The following is an 18,107-nucleotide window of genomic DNA, read 5'->3' as shown; positions in this document are numbered from 1 at the left end:
AAGAAAGTTATTTTATTTTTGGGCCAAAACTTGAAATCTGCTAGGCCCATTAATCTCATACAATGGCCCCTTTTTTGTAGTTCTTGAATAATTAATTTAATCTATTTCATACTTTTCTACAATGACATACTCTTATGGCTTTACAAATCTCAAATTAGTTTAAGACAAATAATTCATAAACTTCGTAGCTTGCTTTAGGAGTAATTAATAAATTATCGTGGCCATGGGTACGGTTCCCGTGGCATGGTCATGATACGTAAATCCCAGTTCGAGTGCGTGTTTCACGCGATATGACCATAATTTCAGATAATAATAATAAACATGTTGTAAATCGCTCGTGCGTTTCACGTGGCACGGTTTGCAATGTGTACCAAATGACAAGTGTACGACATCGTAACTTGTTTAAGAAATAACTCCATAAATACTAAAAATCGATTTAAATACATAATTAAAAGCGGTCAAAGGTAAAATGCACAATAGGTTTAAAATAAGTAATAAATCAGATAATTAAAAAGTAAAAAAAAAAATCAGATAATTAGGTCAAGTATTAATTGTTAAGCGATCGTTCTAAAACCACGGAACTCGGGAGTGCCTCACACCTTCTCCCGGGTTAACAAAATTCCTTACCCGGTCTTCTGTGTTCGTGGACTATAAATAGAGTCAATTTCCTTGATTTAGGATTTTAAAATAAATCGGTGACTTAGGACACCATAACTTATTCCAAGTGGCGACTCTGAATTAAATAAATAATTCTATTTCGATTAAGGTTACTTTAATTGGAAAAACTCCCTACCCCTACCCCTCGGGAAAAATGAGGTGTGACAGGAGGGACATTTCGGGTCAATGGGGAAAAATATGGGCTATTAAAATTTTTAGGGGCTATAGAGGGTCATTTTCTAAAAACTTATCTAGTGTGAAAATTAAATATAAATGTCAAAATAGAAAGTGTCACGACCCAAAATCTCACATGTCGTGATGACGTCTATCTCGATACTAGGCAAGGTGACAACCTCAACAAACCATAATTTCCTTTAAGTTTAAAAATATAATATTTAAGGTCAATACAAAATCTCATTAATACCGACATAAAACACTCCCAAAATCCGGTGTCACTGAGTACATGAGCATCTAAATGATAATATAGTTTGATGGATAGAACACTGTCTGGAAATATAGAGCAATACAAATAACTAATAGGAAAGAGAGTCAAGGTTTGCGAACGCCAAGCAGCTACCTCGATAGTCTCCGCAGATAAAGCTCCGAAAAACTAGGATAGAGAGCTGAAGATAGTGACGAGCTTCACAGCTGAGTCCAATTACAGTAATTTCCAACATAAGATTTAGGGCATGCTTTCATGTTCAATATTTAACAGTCAACAGTAATTTCATATCAAGTTTGACTGAAAAAGAAGATAATATCTTTCAGAAATTTGCAACACAGTAATATATGACAATTGTAGTGCAATAAGAAAGAAATCATATGCATCCTTTCAGGACCACACTCACTCAGCCATTTCATTTACTCATAACTCAGCACTCGCACTTAGTAGGTACATGCGCTCACTGGGGGTGTGTACAGACTCCAGAGGGGCTCCTTCAACTCAAGCGCTATAATACGCACAGACAACTCATATGCTGCACGTACAACTCACGTGCAATAATATCAATATCTGGATCCGCACGGACAACTCACGTTCTGCACGGACAACTCACGTTCTATAGTATAATAAATGGATTCGTACGGACAACTCACATGCTGCACGAACAACTCATGTGTTGCACGGACAACTCACGTGCTATAGTATAATATCTAGATCCGCATAGATAACTCACGTACTTCACAGACAACTCACATGCTATAATATAATATCTGGATCCGCATAGACAACTCACTTGCTGCACGGACAACTCACGTGCTATAGTATAATATCTGGATCCGCACGGATAACTCACGTGTCGCACGGACAACTCATGTGCTATAGTATAATATTTGTATCCGCACGGACAACTCACGTACTGCACGGATAACTCACGTGCTATGGTATAATATCTCACAATCAGGCCCTCGACCTCACTCAGTCATAAATCTCTCCAGTCTCTCGGGCTCTCAATAATCATAAAAATCAGCCCAAACAATAATGATATGATGCATCAATAATGGACAATAGAGACTAAGATAAAATAAACAAGTAAACTGTGACTGAGTACAAAATAATAATTTAGCAGATAGTTCAACATGTACATGACCTCTATTGGTCCCTACAATATCAACACATAATTTAAACATGATTTGTGGTTCAATTTCTCTACTACATAGAGATTGTACAGATAACATCAGATTATTCAACTACACAGACCAAGTCACAATTCCTACGGTACACGCCCACACGCCCGTCACCTAGCATGTGCGTCACCTTAAAACCGATCATATAACACATAATCCGGGGTTTCATACCCTCAAAACTAAATTTAGAACTGTTACTTACCTCGAACCGTGTAATTCTTTATTCTGCTATGCCTTTGCCTCTCGAATCGGCCTCCGAGCGCCTCAAATCTAGCCACAATTAATTAAATTCAGTCAATACTAATTATAGAAATTAATTCCATATGAAAATACTAATTTTCCAACAAAATTCGAAATTTAACTCAAAAATCGTCTGTGGGGCCCACATCTTGGAATCCGACGAAACTAACAAAATCCGACAACCCATTCAATTACGAGTCCAACCATACCAATTTTATCAAATTCCGATAACAGCTCGAGCTCCAAATCTAAAATTTTTGTTCTTGAAAAGTTTTGCAAAAATCTTGATTTCTTCCATTTAAATCCGAAATAAATAATGAATATAACTATGGATTTATGAAATATAATCACTTTTGTATATATGACACTTACCCAAGTCGAAGTCGTGAAGAAATCTTCAAAATCGCCCAAGAACCGTGCTCCAAAAATCCAAAACGAAATGAAGGAAATGACCATTTTTTGGTCCTTTAGTTTCTGCCCATTCGTCTCTAATAGTCCATTTTCCGTTACTAAAAGTCCACACTAGAACTTGCTTGCATCAACAGTTTCTTTTTCACTAAAAAGGCTCTAACTCCATCATACGAACTCAGAATTCGACGATTCTTGTTCCTATGAGTCATAAATAATAATACGAACCTAGTCGTTCAATCGAAACTCAATTCGGAGCTCATTTACTCAATGTGATACCAATTTCGCTCGTTAAACAATTAACTCATGTTTCGCACTAAAAGCCCAATCGCGACTTGATGAAATTAGACCAAACTTTCCAGATCAATCCTATAATTCATTATCAAAATCTCGGAAGTCTTGAAATCAAAGTTCGATCTCTAGAACTACAAATGGACCTTTGGATCATTACATGCTTATGATGAAAACATCAAACTCCTCCAAAACTCTTTCCCGACAGTCTGTAGTATATCAACCATAACTTCTTGTACCCAACTCCAACTGCCAAACGTTTTAAATTTCTGAAAACTAAATACAAAGGGTTACAACTTTCATTTTTGGATCATCGCCAAATTCCTTATAGATTACGAGATATAAGCTTCCAAAGTGAGTCGTGTGCAGCAGAAATTTCTGCGATGCACACTGCTGAAGCAAAAAAAAAACAGCAATTAAAAATGGCCTAGAGATGATCCGAAACTCATCCGAGCCCCTCGGGACCCCGTCCGAACATACCAACAAGTCTCAAAATATATTACGGAGTTAGTCGAGACCTCAAATCACATCACACAATACTAAAACCACGAATTGCACCCCAATTCAAGTCTAATGAAACTAAGAAATTCCAACTTCTACATTTGATATCGCAACCTATCAAATCAAGTCCGATTGATCTCAAATTTTGCACACAAGTGATAAATGACATAACGGACCTAACAAAATTTTCAGAACTGAATTCCGACCCCGATATCAAAAAGTTAACTCCTAAATCACCATACGGAGCTATTGGAACCATCAGAATTTCATTCCGGAGTCGTTTACACATAATTCACCATCCGGTCAATTATTTTAACTTAAGCTTCCAAAACAAGAATTGTTCTTTCAATTAAATCCTGAATCATCCGAAAACCAAACTTGACCACACTCGCTAGTCATAATAAACATTTCAAAGGTGCTCGAGACCTTAATCCACCGAGCGGAACGCTAATTCTCAAAATGACAAGTCGGGTCGTTACATAAAGTCTCTAAAAATTACTTAAATTTGCTAAAGCATCTCAAAATATCACATTCACAAAAAATATTATCAACGATTCAATTTCCCAAAATATTTACCTAAAATATATTCACCAACAATATTAGGAAATAAGACCCAACCCATTCACAAGATTAGTCCTAGATTTTTTTATTTGGTTTTAAGAGTCCGATAAAATGCAAGACATAAATCATTTGAATGAAAATCGAATCATTTAATCGAGAAATTGCTTCTAATGAAGAAATCATAAGAAATATCAAATCCCGCTAAATTCTCATAAAATAGTTACAACAATTTTTTCGAGGAGTGAAAAGAAATTATCAAGATAAAGAAAGATATTCTTGATAAAGAAACATCTTGTGTTTGGAATAGAAACTCTAAAGTTCAAGTACGTACGATATCAACAATCTGAATATATTGATAAATTCAAAAAGAAATTTAAGAAAATATACTAACAACAACTCCTTTGCCTTCACTTGTTTTTTGTCGTTGTCTAAATGTTAGAGTGATTATTTTCATAATGCGTGGTGAGTTGGAAAGACTATCAAAATATTTAGAACAGACTATGCACTTGTTACATGCTAGAAAATCTCGTAGAATGCAACTCGTGCCTTTTCAACGAATGATTAATAGTCATTTCAATTGATACACGAACATCAATTTCAGAAAATGTACGAGAATGAGAACGGGAGAAGAACACTAAAGAGAGAGTAGGAACTAAAAGTTTCCTCTCATTACTTATGGATAAAGCTTTTAAGTTTAAGCTTTAACGAATTCTAAATAAGAATGCGGGTCTAGGACCAAAATCTAAAAGTTTTATAAAGGAGCGATTTACTAGAATGACCCCCATAAGGGGTGACTTTGAATTTTTGGCCAAGCTTAATTTTTTCTTTTAACTAAACGATCTCCACTTAAGAAAATTCACTGGCAAAATTTTCATTTTCCATTGAGAATAAGTTGTGGGTATAAATTAATTTTATTTATGAGGTCGGAGTTATGGATATTTCAATAAGATGAACCCACTGATCGGCAAAAGTTGCATGTGTGCTCAATTATTTACAAATTGTGAAGGATGAGCAAGACTTGGTACTATTCGTTCCACCTGTCATGTTAAATTGTTCATAAGTTGTGATGTATTGACAGAAGTTGCCTGTATTATTTAATTGTTCACAACTTTTTTCTCCACTTTATAAAGAGTTATTCTTATAATCCACAAAATAATATTTTACACTTTTTTAACGGAACATATATATTGTTAAATTATTGCTGGAAAAATACAATTGAATTAGATCATGATTAATTTTTTTAAAAAAACAAGTTAGTTAATACAACTGAAAAATACTGCCCAGACAACACACTACAATCTTCAATCTTTGTAATTTATTGAAATATTCCGAACTCCTGTCTCATAGGCACAACTAACTTGTGCAAATATTACAAATATAACTTATGCCTGATGGGCAACAGAAGTTTAGCCCAACAGTTTTTGTTTTTTAAAGTTGAGGTTATCTTTTAAATATTTTGCTAAGTTAGGCCAAAAGTTCAAGACCACCCCTATGGTATACTATTTCTGCAATTTTCCGTCATGTTACACCAAAGAAGTTGAGTAGTAGTATTCCTTCCATTCACAAAATAATAACACGGTTCAAAATAGAAAAGTCAACATATTTTAGTATGAATTCAACATCAACTATCTCAAGTTTATTTGAAATAAAATCAACATATTTCAGAAGAGTAATGTCGTTCTTTATGGAACTGAGGGAGCAATAATATTGTTCAAAACATAGGGAGAGAAACAAACTGCTTCTGAAATTTGAAAAGACAAAAGGGCTATAAGAATAACTTATACATTTATAAAAGCATAGGAATCATATTATAAGCTGTTTACAAGTACAAATCATGGAAATGTATCTTTTTCCATCACCCCTTGGATCACTTTATATGGTACAAAAAACTAATGAAATAATACGAACATAGAAAAAAATCAGCAAACCGCTGCTGCTGATTTTTGAGCCCGGGGGTTATCGGAAACAGTCTCGCTACCCCCAAGGTAGGGGTAAGGTCTGCGTACACACTACCCTATCCAGATCCCACTAGTATGATTTGCTAGGTTTGTTGTTGTTGTTAACAGATCAAAAAGAAGAAAATGAGCTCAATGATATTTGTTTTGGTTACTGTGCTTGTTCAATAGCAGTCAATCTTCAAGTCTTCAGGCCAGCCAAATTCCTCCAAAAGCGCCAGTACAACACCATTCGCCCAGCCAAAACCCGTCTGCATTCAGACACAAATATTAATCAAAACTCAAAAATAAAATGAAAAAGGATTTAGTATGCTCAATATGTCTATTTTGACACTCAATATTTCCATAGTAGACTGCTTTATCGTATCATTTAAATGCAGTCGAAGCCTTGTAAGCAGGCTCGTAGCTATAATATAACCTATGAGTGAATTAAAGCTCTTGACTATGCAAAAATTATGTATACAACATGGAAACTAGTCATTTTAGTAATCCAGACATATTCTTTTCGGACAGGGTGAGGACTGAGGACTAGGACAACCAACTGTTCGAATAGTGTACAAAGGTAATTCGTTTCTAAAATGAGGTCTTTCTTTTTCCGATGATATTAACCAAAATATTTATTGAAAACTAGATTTCACGTAAATCAACAACATCAACAACAAAAATAACAGCAAACCCAGTGTAATACCACTAGTGGGTCTGAGACGGTAGAATAAGGGTGGCAAGTGGGCCGGTCTCCGGACCGGCCCGCAGGCTATGACCGCTAGAGGTGGGCTCGTGCCGGTCTCGTGGACCGGTTCTTAGCTAGGAACCGTTAGGACCGGGCCCGCCAAGAGACCGGGACCGGACCGGTCCCTTGGCGGGCCAAACAGGCAAATAGCCGTTTGGCTTTTGAAAAAAAGAGTTGTTGGGGGGTTAAAAAATAGCCATTTAATACTCCTGTTACTGCACCTACTTTTTCTACAGAACCTACCAAACGGCAGGAAACATCTTTTGTTTGGCCATTTTTTACTTAACTAGTTCCAAAAAATAAGGCTAAGTGTAAAACTTGTGGTATGGAGTTAGCTTTTAAATATTTTGGATCGCGGGGCGGGACGGAATCTTTGGCTAGACACATAAAAAACATCCTAAAGATAACGTCAGATATCAACATCTGAAAGCTTTGGCCGATTTAGCCCGTTGGGACCGCAGGCCCGGCCCGTTTAGAGCGGGACCATGAGTTCGTGGTCCCGTTCTTACAAAAAGACCGTTTAGCCCGTTTATTTAAGACCCGGGACCGTCCCGGGACCGCGGTCCACGAGACCGGCCCGTTACGCAGACCTTACTCCTACCTTAAGAAGGTAGAGAGGTTGTTTCCGCAAGGCCCTCGGCTCAGGAAAATATCAGGTAAATCAACAGATGCCAAAATTGTATCCTGCACTTACTTGGGGTACATATTCACCACCGCCTCCGTATGCTCCACATTTTGTGACATCATATTTTTCATGCATTGCACCGGTTTTCTTGTAAGCCACATAGTTCGTTCTTATCCATCGCACAGCAATGTCTTCAGCTAAGGCTCTTGCCTCTTCCAGTCCGGACCTTGAGAGACCTTCAATGATTATGTGTTGAAGAGGAGGCCAACCATTCGGAAAATCCCTGTTGTTAACAAATATGAAGGATCAAAGATTAAAAAGGCACTGTAGCATCATAAGTGGTCGACTTTATTTCATTTAGAATTAAAATAAACAATGTACCACTGCTGTCCAGTATTAGAAAAGGTCACTGCAATCCCTGCAGGTTGAAGCAAGCCCGAGCTCTTGAAACTTTGAACAACTTTTTGAGCTGTGATATTGTCTTCAATTATAACAAAGCAGAAAAAACATCATTATATGCTCAAGTAGGGCCGCCTATATCCATAAGTATCAGCTAGAAAGTTCTAATAAATCTATTGAAAAATTAATAAGACCAGACAACATCATTGATAGTCGAAACAAGTCCAGGGCCAAACCATAGCGGTTCTACAAGAACAAATAACTGTAATGGTTTGGCCCAATAACACTGATCAGCTTTGCATGCTTTTAAGTTCACTTTTTTCTCGCTTAGCGTTAAAGGTATCAACTTTGTAAAGGCTCCATTTAGATGGGTGCAGCTCAGTTCTACATGCAAAATCCTACTAATACACAGCTTAAGTCCCCCGAGAACGGTAGATTACAGAAGAAACATTAGAGATAGAGGTTAAGTACCTGAGTTAAGTAATTCAGTCCACAATGGAACAAAGTTAGAAGCAAATGACTTCTTGTTCTGGTGTAAATCTTCCCATTTATAAATATCCTAAAATAAAAAACAAGTGAAACGAAACTTAGAATGCTTTAGGTTTTCAAGGTGAGAAGACATCTATAAGAATTCATGCAAGACATACCAACCTCGGATGTGTTGCTGTTGCCAAGCCAGTAATCAAGCCATTGTCCCATCTCTGTGTTCCATAAAATACGGTTCATGGCTTTTTGTCTATTTTGAGAAGCTTCTGTAAAACGTGCAACCGTGCTACTTTCTCCAATAACATTTGCTAGAAAGGCTATGTCATGTTCCATCTGTGACACAAATTTAGAAGCCCATGTTATATGCAAGGTCACACTTACAAGGCTTAATTTTCAGAGATTCTACAAATTACCTTCAGAAGAAATGCATTCAGATCAACTGGTAAAATTGATGATGTACTAGTTGTTGTGAGATCAGATTCATTCCTGCAATACAAGATAACAGCAGACATGTATTGTGCTATCAAAATTATAATGAAAAATAAATGACTAATAAGATTGCTTTGTAACTTCTGAATAATGTGTTACCTCATCCATCTTGAACTGAAATCCCATCCACTTTCAGCAGCTGATGCCAGCTCACGGTATAATTGTCTTTTTTCACAGATATTTGGGAGTTTGGAAGCAGTTTCCCTGTCCTATATCAAATGAAAAAAATACAAAAGAATGAGTACTTCACAATTGTAGGAAGTTCACGACATACACATTTCAGGAATATGAGTTGCGGAGCCTTACAATAGTTGATGATTCTGGCCGGGGTTTATTCCACATAGCATAGTACCGACTCAAGCTGTGGTTTGATCCCTGAGCATCTTGAATAGTCACTTTATGTATTCCTTGAACCAAAAAAGTGGAGAATGACAGATAAGTAAAGTCTTCCGCTTAGGTGTCCAGTAAAAAGCAATTAAGCAGAAGAACTGTATAACAAAGCCTAAAAATATAGAAACTTAAAGAAAAGCAACAGACTATTCAATAAGAACCTAAAAGGAAAAAAAACAAGAAAGTACCTGAATTCCAAAAGTGATACTCCTTAAGCAAAGCAGGAAGAGATCTTCTAACCAAATCTAAATCACCTGTTCGATTGTATATTTCAACAATCATCGCAGCCAGGACAGGAGGCTGACTGAACATGTGAAAAAAAGAAAGACACAATAAGAATTTGCACAGCATGAAAAGAGGAAGTAGATGACACTGGATTACTCATATAACCATAACTTGTACACAGTCAGTCCTAGTACGGTTTTTCTAGCCAACAACCAACACCCTCATGCCCACCCCTTTCAAAAAAAACAAAATAGAAATATTAGGGAGGGGACAGATCACAATAAAATAAGATCGAAATATAAGTGGACATCCTGATTTTCCATAAAAATAGCTAAGATATGAAAGAGATACAATTACTCTCTCTGCAACCTTTTATGTGCGTGATTTAATTAGGGGCAAATTCAGAAGTTAAGCTGACTTGAATGTTTTATTGGTAGTATTAACAGAAAAATAGCATCATTGGAAGTTGATTTGAAATGCCCCCAAAACTGAAACTTTTGCATAAAGGCGATACATACAAGTAAAGCATCTTAAAAGCTGTAAGTTTTACGAATCAATATGTAAAGAATACTTGCCTTCTGTTGCTGTAGTATGCTCTTGCACCATTAAGAACATAACCAAATTGATCTATCAGAGAAACCAGATTAGTCACAATCCCTTTTGCAGTTTCATACATCTTGCTTGCTAACAAACCCCTGCATCAAAAATATATCTAATGTATAAGATTTTCTCATAGAAAAAGAGAACTATCAAAACGGAAATAAGTGCAGGAACTCCGGGAAGTATCACAAGATGTCACATTGCAACATCATCACCTCACGCATAAATCACTTAACAATGAGACTAGATTCCAGCTTGATAATTAAAGTACAGAACAATGAAAAGATTGCATATTTGTCAAAAAGGCAGGCCTCAAGAATATTTATATTGTTCAGAAACCACAACATATAAAGATCTAACAATAGATCGAAACTTTTCAGAGGAAGGTTCAGTAGATAATGTTTATTATACTAATCATTCGTATCGGCTACCTCAATGTTCAAATTTTAGCAACATGATCTCTTTAGAAAGCAAAGCAATTGGACATTATGTAAAAAGTGAGCTGAACTTCTGTCTGTTTCACAATGTCAACTATCTCATACACTGAAAAGAAGTAACTTCCACTCACTATTTTCTTTTCACTTTAACTTTACTAATTTACTTCATGAAAACCTAACAGAAGCAACAATGAAGAAATAACATATACCAAAAGATAATTAACAACAATTAACACAGGTAAGCAAGAAAAAAGACTAACCTTATTACCCAATAAGAATCCCAGTAATAAACCTCTCTGAAACGTGATCCTGGTATAATAACTGGATTTTTCAATGGAAGCAAAGTATACATCTCTGGTTTTTCCAATACTTTATCAGAAACTTTCCTGCTTAAATTCTTCCAAAGTGAATGAACCTCCAATGCCCAAGCCCTCACTTCAGAATTCTTCACTTTTGGCAAAAAACCTTCAGGCTCAGCTACATAATCTACTGGCTCAACATAAACCAAATCCTCATCTGCACCATTCAAATATTTGCCTAAAAACACATCCAAATCATGTGCTGGAATTGAACCATTCACAGATCTTGGAAGTTTATTAAAAGCTTCAACTGTTATTGAAAGGTTGTGTTTCAGTGGCATATCAACATACAGTTTTGGATCAAACCCTTTGCGGCCATAGGATTGAAGAGCAGCTTCTTGAACCTTTTCAAGAAAAATAACTAAAGAGGTTGTGGGAATTACATGGGTCTTTTCAATGGATGTACATGTTTCAGCTTTAATCATATTCAGGGCTGTGAATGACATGAATAAAGTAAAAATCACAAAAAATGTGGATTTATACATATTGTAAGAGAAGTTAAGGGGTTGAATTGGTTGAATACTAATGCCATAGCCAATTGTTGGAGCGCCAATTTATATAGGTTAATTTGAAGGAAAACAAATTTGGTTTATTTAGAGCAGAAAAGGCCGGCAGTGGGAATAAGCAGGTAAATTGAAGAAGTCTGAAAAATCTAACTTTCGATGGGTACTATACTATGCAAGACTCTGAACTGAACTAGAAAACTAAACCTACTTAGATTGTTACGAGGATTCTCGTCTTTGTTTCTTTTTAGCCACTGTTGTAACACGTGTAGATTTCTGAACTTATCGCGTTTTACTAAAAAGATTCTTGATTTTGTGTTCAAACGGTCCCCTTTGATTTGCACTAGTGTTTTCCTATTCCTGTTCCACAAACGTATTTGTGGTAGTTTGGTGCGTGGACAAGATTGGGTTGCTATGAGATGAATACCCTCCGCTTCCAATCAAAAGGTTATGAGTTTGAGTCAGCCAAGAGTAAAGTGGGGAGTTCTTGGAGGGAGGGAGCCGAGGGTCTATTGAAAACAGCCTCTCTACCCTAGGGTAGGGGTAAGGTACCCTAAATTATACTGTTTTGTTGTTGTTGTTGTTGGTACGTGGACTAAATTATCCTAAGACTAATTTATATCACATGAGAGGTGAAATAAAATAATCACAAGTTTAATGGGATAAGGTGGGATAAGATGAGATATTTTAGATTAAGTCTGGGATTAAATTTATACCGTGTTTGGTTGGCAGTATAAATTTATAACGCCAACCAAACACGGTATAAATTTAATCACACATCTTATCCCACCTTATCCCTCGTACCAAACGACCCCAAAGGGTTTAACTTTGATACCCTAAAATAAAAAACGGAAAAGAACATATTTGACCCTTTACTTTCTAATATTATTTAAATTCTTACTTAAATTTTATTGTATCGTATCGTTAAATTTATCGTTACGTAACAAGGAAAAGTGTCATTATATAACGATCGATTTGGGGTCATCTAATCGTTTCCTTATTTTTTTTTCTCATCTTGCCCGTTCTTATTATTAATCCTATTTTATCATTTACCCTATATTTTTACATAATAATTCTATCACATACCTTACTTTTTCTTTGTAATAGTGCAAGTTTATTTTTCATATTGTTGGTGCATAACATCATAAAACGACAACAAATAATATAATTTATCCAAATATTATATACATCAAAATGATACCGTACAATATAATACATGAAACGATGAATAAACAAGTTGTATTCACTCTATATAAGCCTATAGTAAGCCAAATGATCAAATCTGAGGCCACATATGCAATGATCCGACCCGATTTATTTACAAACTCCCCCCCCCCCCCAAAAAAAATAAAAATAAACCACAAACCGATCAGAATCCCCACCCTTAAAACGAATTAATCTAATTACAGCTCAATACAAAATTTAGAGGATTAATTTCACACATGATCACTAATAAACCACTAGGCTAATGTGTTATTGCTCAGCAAATACAACTACAACGTTTTTTAACCATACAAAGAGTAAAGGACGAAAGCAAGTAAGAAAGTCACAAGTTGCATATTAAATTGCTTTTTTTTACAAAGTACTTATGTAAACAAACTGTTTATAAACAGAAGAAAGGGACCTGAATATTTGAGGACAAAATCAAGAATATTTTAGTGAAATGCTCTACCTTCAGAAATCTGCACGTGTTACAACATTAATGGCGGAGCATAAACAAAGACAATAATTGACAGGTCCAATAATTGGCTATGGCATAACCAATTCAACCCCTTAACTTCTCACAATATGGCCATAATTGTTATGATTTTCACTCTGTTTATATTATCATTAACAGCAATGAATATGATTAAATCTGAAACATGTACATCTACTAACAAGGGACCTGTAATTCCAACAACCCCTTTAGTTATTTTTCTTGAAAAAGTTCAAGAAGCTGCTCTTCAATCCTATGGCTACAAAGGGTTTGATGCAAAACTATATGTTGACATGTCACTTAAACAGAATCTTTCAGCAACAGTTGAAGCTTTTAATAAGCTTCCAAGAACTGTGAATGGTTCAATTCCAACACATGATTTGGATGTGTTTATAGGCAAATATTTGAATGGTGCAGATGAGGATTTGGTTTATGTTGAGCCAGTGGATTTTGTTGCTGAGCCTGAAGGTTTTTTGCCAAAGGTGAAGAATTCTGAGGTGAGGGCTTGGGCATTGGAAGTGCATTCACTTTGGAAGAATTTAAGTAGGAAAGTTTCTGATCATGTATTGGAAAATCCAGAGTTGTATACTTTAATTCCATTGAAAAATCCAGTTATTATAGCAGGATCGCGTTACAGAGAGGTTTATTACTGGGATTCTTACTGGATAATAAGGTTAGTCTTTTTTTCCTTGCTTCCCTATGTTAAATGGGAGCCTCGGCATAACTGGTAAAGTTGTTGTAAAGTCATGTGACTAGGAGGTCACGAGTTCGAGCCGTGGAAACAGCCTCTCGTAGAAATGCGGGTAAGGTTGCATATAATAGACACTTGTGGTCCAGCCCTTCCCCGGATCCCATAGCGGGAGCTTAATGCACCGGGCCTTTGTTAAATGCTGTTAATAATTGTTGCTTTTGCTTGTTTTTACATGAAGTAAATTGGTAAAGTTGAAATGAAAAGATATTAGTGAGTGGAAGTTACTTCTTTTCAGTTTATGAGATAGTCGATATTGTGCAAGTGATAGAAGTTCAGCTCATGTTTTACACAAGATCGAATTACTTTACTTTCTAAAGAAACAATGAATTGGTTGAATGAATATTATCTACTGTTCTATCCTATGAAAAGTTTAGTATTTGTTAGATCTTTTAAGTGTTGAAGTTTCTGAACACAACTCTGCATTCTGTGAATGTAAGTATATTCTTGAGGCCTACCATTTCGACCAGAGGCGGAGCCAGGGTTTGAAGCATGTGGGTTCGGGATTCTTGTTTGTTTATGTTACTGAGTTCTAAATTAATAATTTATATATCTGTAATAAACTTTTTAAGAAAAATACATGGTTTAGACCAAAGTTAATGGGTTCGACAAATCCTATGCTAGCTCCGCCCCTTATTTCGACAGAAATATGCAATCTTTTCTTTGTTCTATGGTTTGATTAACGTGCTGGAATCTAATTTCATTGTTAAGTGTTATTGTATGAAGTGATGATGTTGCAATGTTCCGTATTCTGATACTTCCAGGAGTTCCTGCCCTTATCGTCCTTTTAATAGTTCTCTTTCGAGCAAATCTTATACGTTAGCCATATTTTTTATGCAGGGGCTTGTTAGCAAGCAATATGTATGAAACTGCAAAAGGGATTGTGAGTAATCTGGTTTCTCTGATAGATCAATTCGGTTATGTTCTTAATGGTGCACGAGCATACTACAGTAATAGAAGGCAAGAATCTTTTCACATCTTGATTCATAAAACTTGCAGCCTTTACGATGCTTTAACTTGTGTATGTTCTTCCTATATGTGACAGTTTCAGTTTTTGCGACACCTCACCAACTTTCAATGGTTTATTTTTCTTTTAATACTATCAATAGAACATGGAAACAGCCTCTCTGCCTTTCCAAGGTAGGGGTAAGGCTGCGTACATCCCACCCTCCCCAAACCCCAGTGGGATTACACTGGGTTTGTTGTTGTTGTACTACCAATAGAACATACTAGTCAGCTTAACTTATTGCACATAAAATGCGAAGGAGGGAGTAATTGTATATCTTTCACTACTTAGCTCATCTTTTCATGCTGTGAAAATTCTTATCGTATCTTGTGTTTCACATGTTCAGTCAGCCTCCTCTCCTGGCTGCAATGATTGTTGAAATATACAACCGGACAGGCGATTTGGACTTGGTTAGAAGATCTCTTCCTGCTTTGCTCAAAGAGTATCATTTTTGGAATTCAGGTACTATCTTGTTCTTTTCTGTTCCTATTAAATTGGCTGTTGCTTTTCTAGCAATGTGTTGGCTATGTTAAGTTTATACTATGTTTTTGGGCTTTATTATTCAATTCTTCTGGCTTAAATGCTTTTTATGGTAAGTCTGTCATTCCCACTTTTTTTGTAGGAATCCATAAAGTGACTATTCAAGATGCTCAGGGATCGAACCATAGTTTGAGTCGATACTATGCTATGTGGAATGAACCCCGGCCAGAATCATCAACTATTGTAAAGCTTGCAATCTCATATTTCTGACTTGGATTATCATGATATTCCTGCAAGTGCAAACTACAGGTTCTTTTTATTTTGCATTTGATATAGGACAGTAAAACAGCTTCCAAACTCCCAAATATCTGTGAGAAAAGACAATTTTACCGTGAGTTGGCGTCAGCTGCTGAAAGTGGATGGGATTTCAGTTCAAGATGGATGAGGTAGCACATTATTCAGACGTTATAATGCAGCCTTACTAATCATTTATCTCTCATTATAGTTTGATAATGCGAAACTGTTTTTATCTTGTATCGCAGGAATGAACCTGATCTCACAACAACTAGTACAACATCAATTCTACCAGTTGATCTGAATGCATTCCTTCTGAAGGTAAGTTGTAAAATCACTGAAAATTAGGCCTTGTAAATGTGACCTTGCATATAACATGGGCTTTTAAATTGTATCACAGATGGAACTTGACGTAGCCTTTTTAGCAAATCTTGTTGGAGATACTAGCATTTTTGCACGATTTACAGAAGCTTCTCAAAATAGACAAAGGGCCATCAATTGTATCTTTTGGAACGCGGAGATGGGGCAATGGCTTGATTACTGGCTAGGCAATAGTTACACATCCGAGGTGGTATATCTTGCACGAATTCGTGCACATGTTTTCACACCTTGAAAACTTAAAGCATTCTAAGTTTTGTTTCACTTGTTTGTGATATTAGGATATTTATAAATGGGAAGATATACACCAGAACAAGAAGTCATTTGCCTCTAACTTTGTTCCTTTGTGGATTGAATTATTCAATTCAGGTCTGTATACTATATCTCTGATATATATATGGATATAGACATCACTACTTGAGCATATAATGATATTCTTTCTGATTTGTTACAATTGAAGATGATATCACAACTCGAAAAGTTGTTCAAAGTCTCGAGAACTCGGGCCTGCTTCAACCTGCAGGGATTGCAGGGACCTTGTCTAATACTGGACAACAATGGTACATAGCTTGTTTTTACTCTTATTGAAATAAAGTGGAAAATTTATGATACTAAGGTGCTTTTTAATCTTTGATCACTCATATCAATTTACAATAGGGATTTTCCAAATGGTTGGCCCCCCATTCAACACATGATCATTGAAGGTCTCGCGAGGTCTGGGCTAGAAGAGGCAAGAGCCTTAGCTAAAGACATTGTTATCCGATGGATAAGAACGAACTATGTAGCTTACAAGAAAACCGGAGCAATGTATGAAAAATACGATGTGACAAAATGTGGAGCATACGGAGGTGGTGGTGTATATGTAGCCCAAGTAAGTACAGGCACAGATTTTCGCATCTGTTGATTTTCCTGCAGTTTATTTGATATTGGCATAGTCAAGAGCTTTTGTCACTCATATACTTTTAATCATACTATGTAAAGCAGTCTACTGTGGAAAACCAGAAAATTTTGAAGTAGACATTAAGGTCACTAAGTTCATTTTTTAAAGATTTTTTGACTATTATTTGTGTCTAAATGCAGACAGGTTTTGGATGGGCGAATGGCGTTGTACTGGCACTTCTGGAGGAATTTGGATGGCCTGAAGACTTGAAGATTGACTACTACTGAGCAGGCAGAGTAACCATTCGAGCTGACGAAATTAGAAATATTATCCGTGAACATGTTGAACAATATAACGGAGAAGTAAAGATTGTAAATATTGGCAATGTATTTCGCGATGGTGTTGCTCGTATTCACGGTCTTGATGAAGTAATGGTGAGTGAATTAGGAGAAGTTGAAGAGGGACAATAAACATTGCTCTGAATTTGGAATCAAATAATGTTGGTGTTGTATTAATAGGCGAACAACTTCAAATTAAAGTGAAATTAGATGATTCTATGCTTTAATAGATGAACAAAAGTTATTCTTATACCCTTTTGTCTTAGTCCGTTACTCGAATGATCACTCGACTATCTGAAATTACCTAGTAAAGTCATGTTTCTTTGTTTGTAAGAGAAAATTCACTTAACTATTTATATAGCACTTAGAAAGTCAAGTAGACTAGATTTCTCAAACTTTCGATGGCCAAATACCTATTTTATCCTCTATATTATAACTTTTATCTTTTTTAATACCTTTTAAATATTATGATCCCCCCCCCCCCCCCCTCGTTTTACTCTACGTTATGGACTTTTCCATAAAATAAATATATCTTATTTATAAACTAGAAAAGCAAAAAGTAGTTTTCAGGCATATATAATGTTGAAACAAAATAATTGAGCAAACTTTTAAAGCACATACAATATATATATTATAAATAACCTCTATTTTAAATATTTAATTTTTGCATGGAATATATCCTTTAAAAGCTTTTATTCTCTTTCATTCTCAATTATGCAAATACATTTGAGTTTTGTTGTTATTATCAAAATTACCGATACGAGCAAATTATTCTAATTAACTTTTTTACGGTACTTAATTATTT

At 35.8% G+C, this 18,107-nt stretch overlaps 2 protein-coding genes across 2 annotated transcripts; one reads left to right on the top strand and one right to left on the bottom strand.

Moving 5' to 3' along the window:
- Positions 1-6,050: 6,050 nt before the first annotated feature.
- LOC104110888 (probable trehalase) lies at positions 6,051-11,771 on the bottom strand. Its single transcript, XM_070182924.1, has 11 exons — positions 10,881-11,771; positions 10,155-10,278; positions 9,547-9,658; positions 9,275-9,375; positions 9,068-9,177; positions 8,893-8,965; positions 8,645-8,812; positions 8,465-8,552; positions 7,976-8,075; positions 7,664-7,877; positions 6,051-6,490 (listed from the first exon to the last, which is right to left on the bottom strand). The coding sequence occupies exons 1-11, from the start codon at positions 11,462-11,464 to the stop codon at positions 6,404-6,406; spliced, it is 1,761 nt and encodes a 586-aa protein (XP_070039025.1). The 5' UTR covers positions 11,465-11,771; the 3' UTR covers positions 6,051-6,403.
- Positions 11,772-13,240: 1,469 nt separating this feature from the next.
- LOC104110887 (probable trehalase) lies at positions 13,241-17,552 on the top strand. Its single transcript, XM_009620447.4, has 11 exons — positions 13,241-13,851; positions 14,767-14,886; positions 15,279-15,394; positions 15,555-15,655; positions 15,749-15,858; positions 15,955-16,027; positions 16,107-16,274; positions 16,366-16,453; positions 16,545-16,644; positions 16,742-16,955; positions 17,165-17,552. The coding sequence occupies exons 1-11, from the start codon at positions 13,271-13,273 to the stop codon at positions 17,249-17,251; spliced, it is 1,758 nt and encodes a 585-aa protein (XP_009618742.1). The 5' UTR covers positions 13,241-13,270; the 3' UTR covers positions 17,252-17,552.
- The last annotated feature ends 555 nt before the right edge of the window (positions 17,553-18,107 follow it).

This window comes from Nicotiana tomentosiformis, chromosome 8, assembly GCF_000390325.3.
Source record: "Nicotiana tomentosiformis chromosome 8, ASM39032v3, whole genome shotgun sequence".
Lineage (NCBI taxonomy): Eukaryota > Viridiplantae > Streptophyta > Magnoliopsida > Solanales > Solanaceae > Nicotiana > Nicotiana tomentosiformis.
Note: the sequence above shows the minus strand (reverse complement) of the source record. Positions and strands in the feature narration are given on the sequence as shown.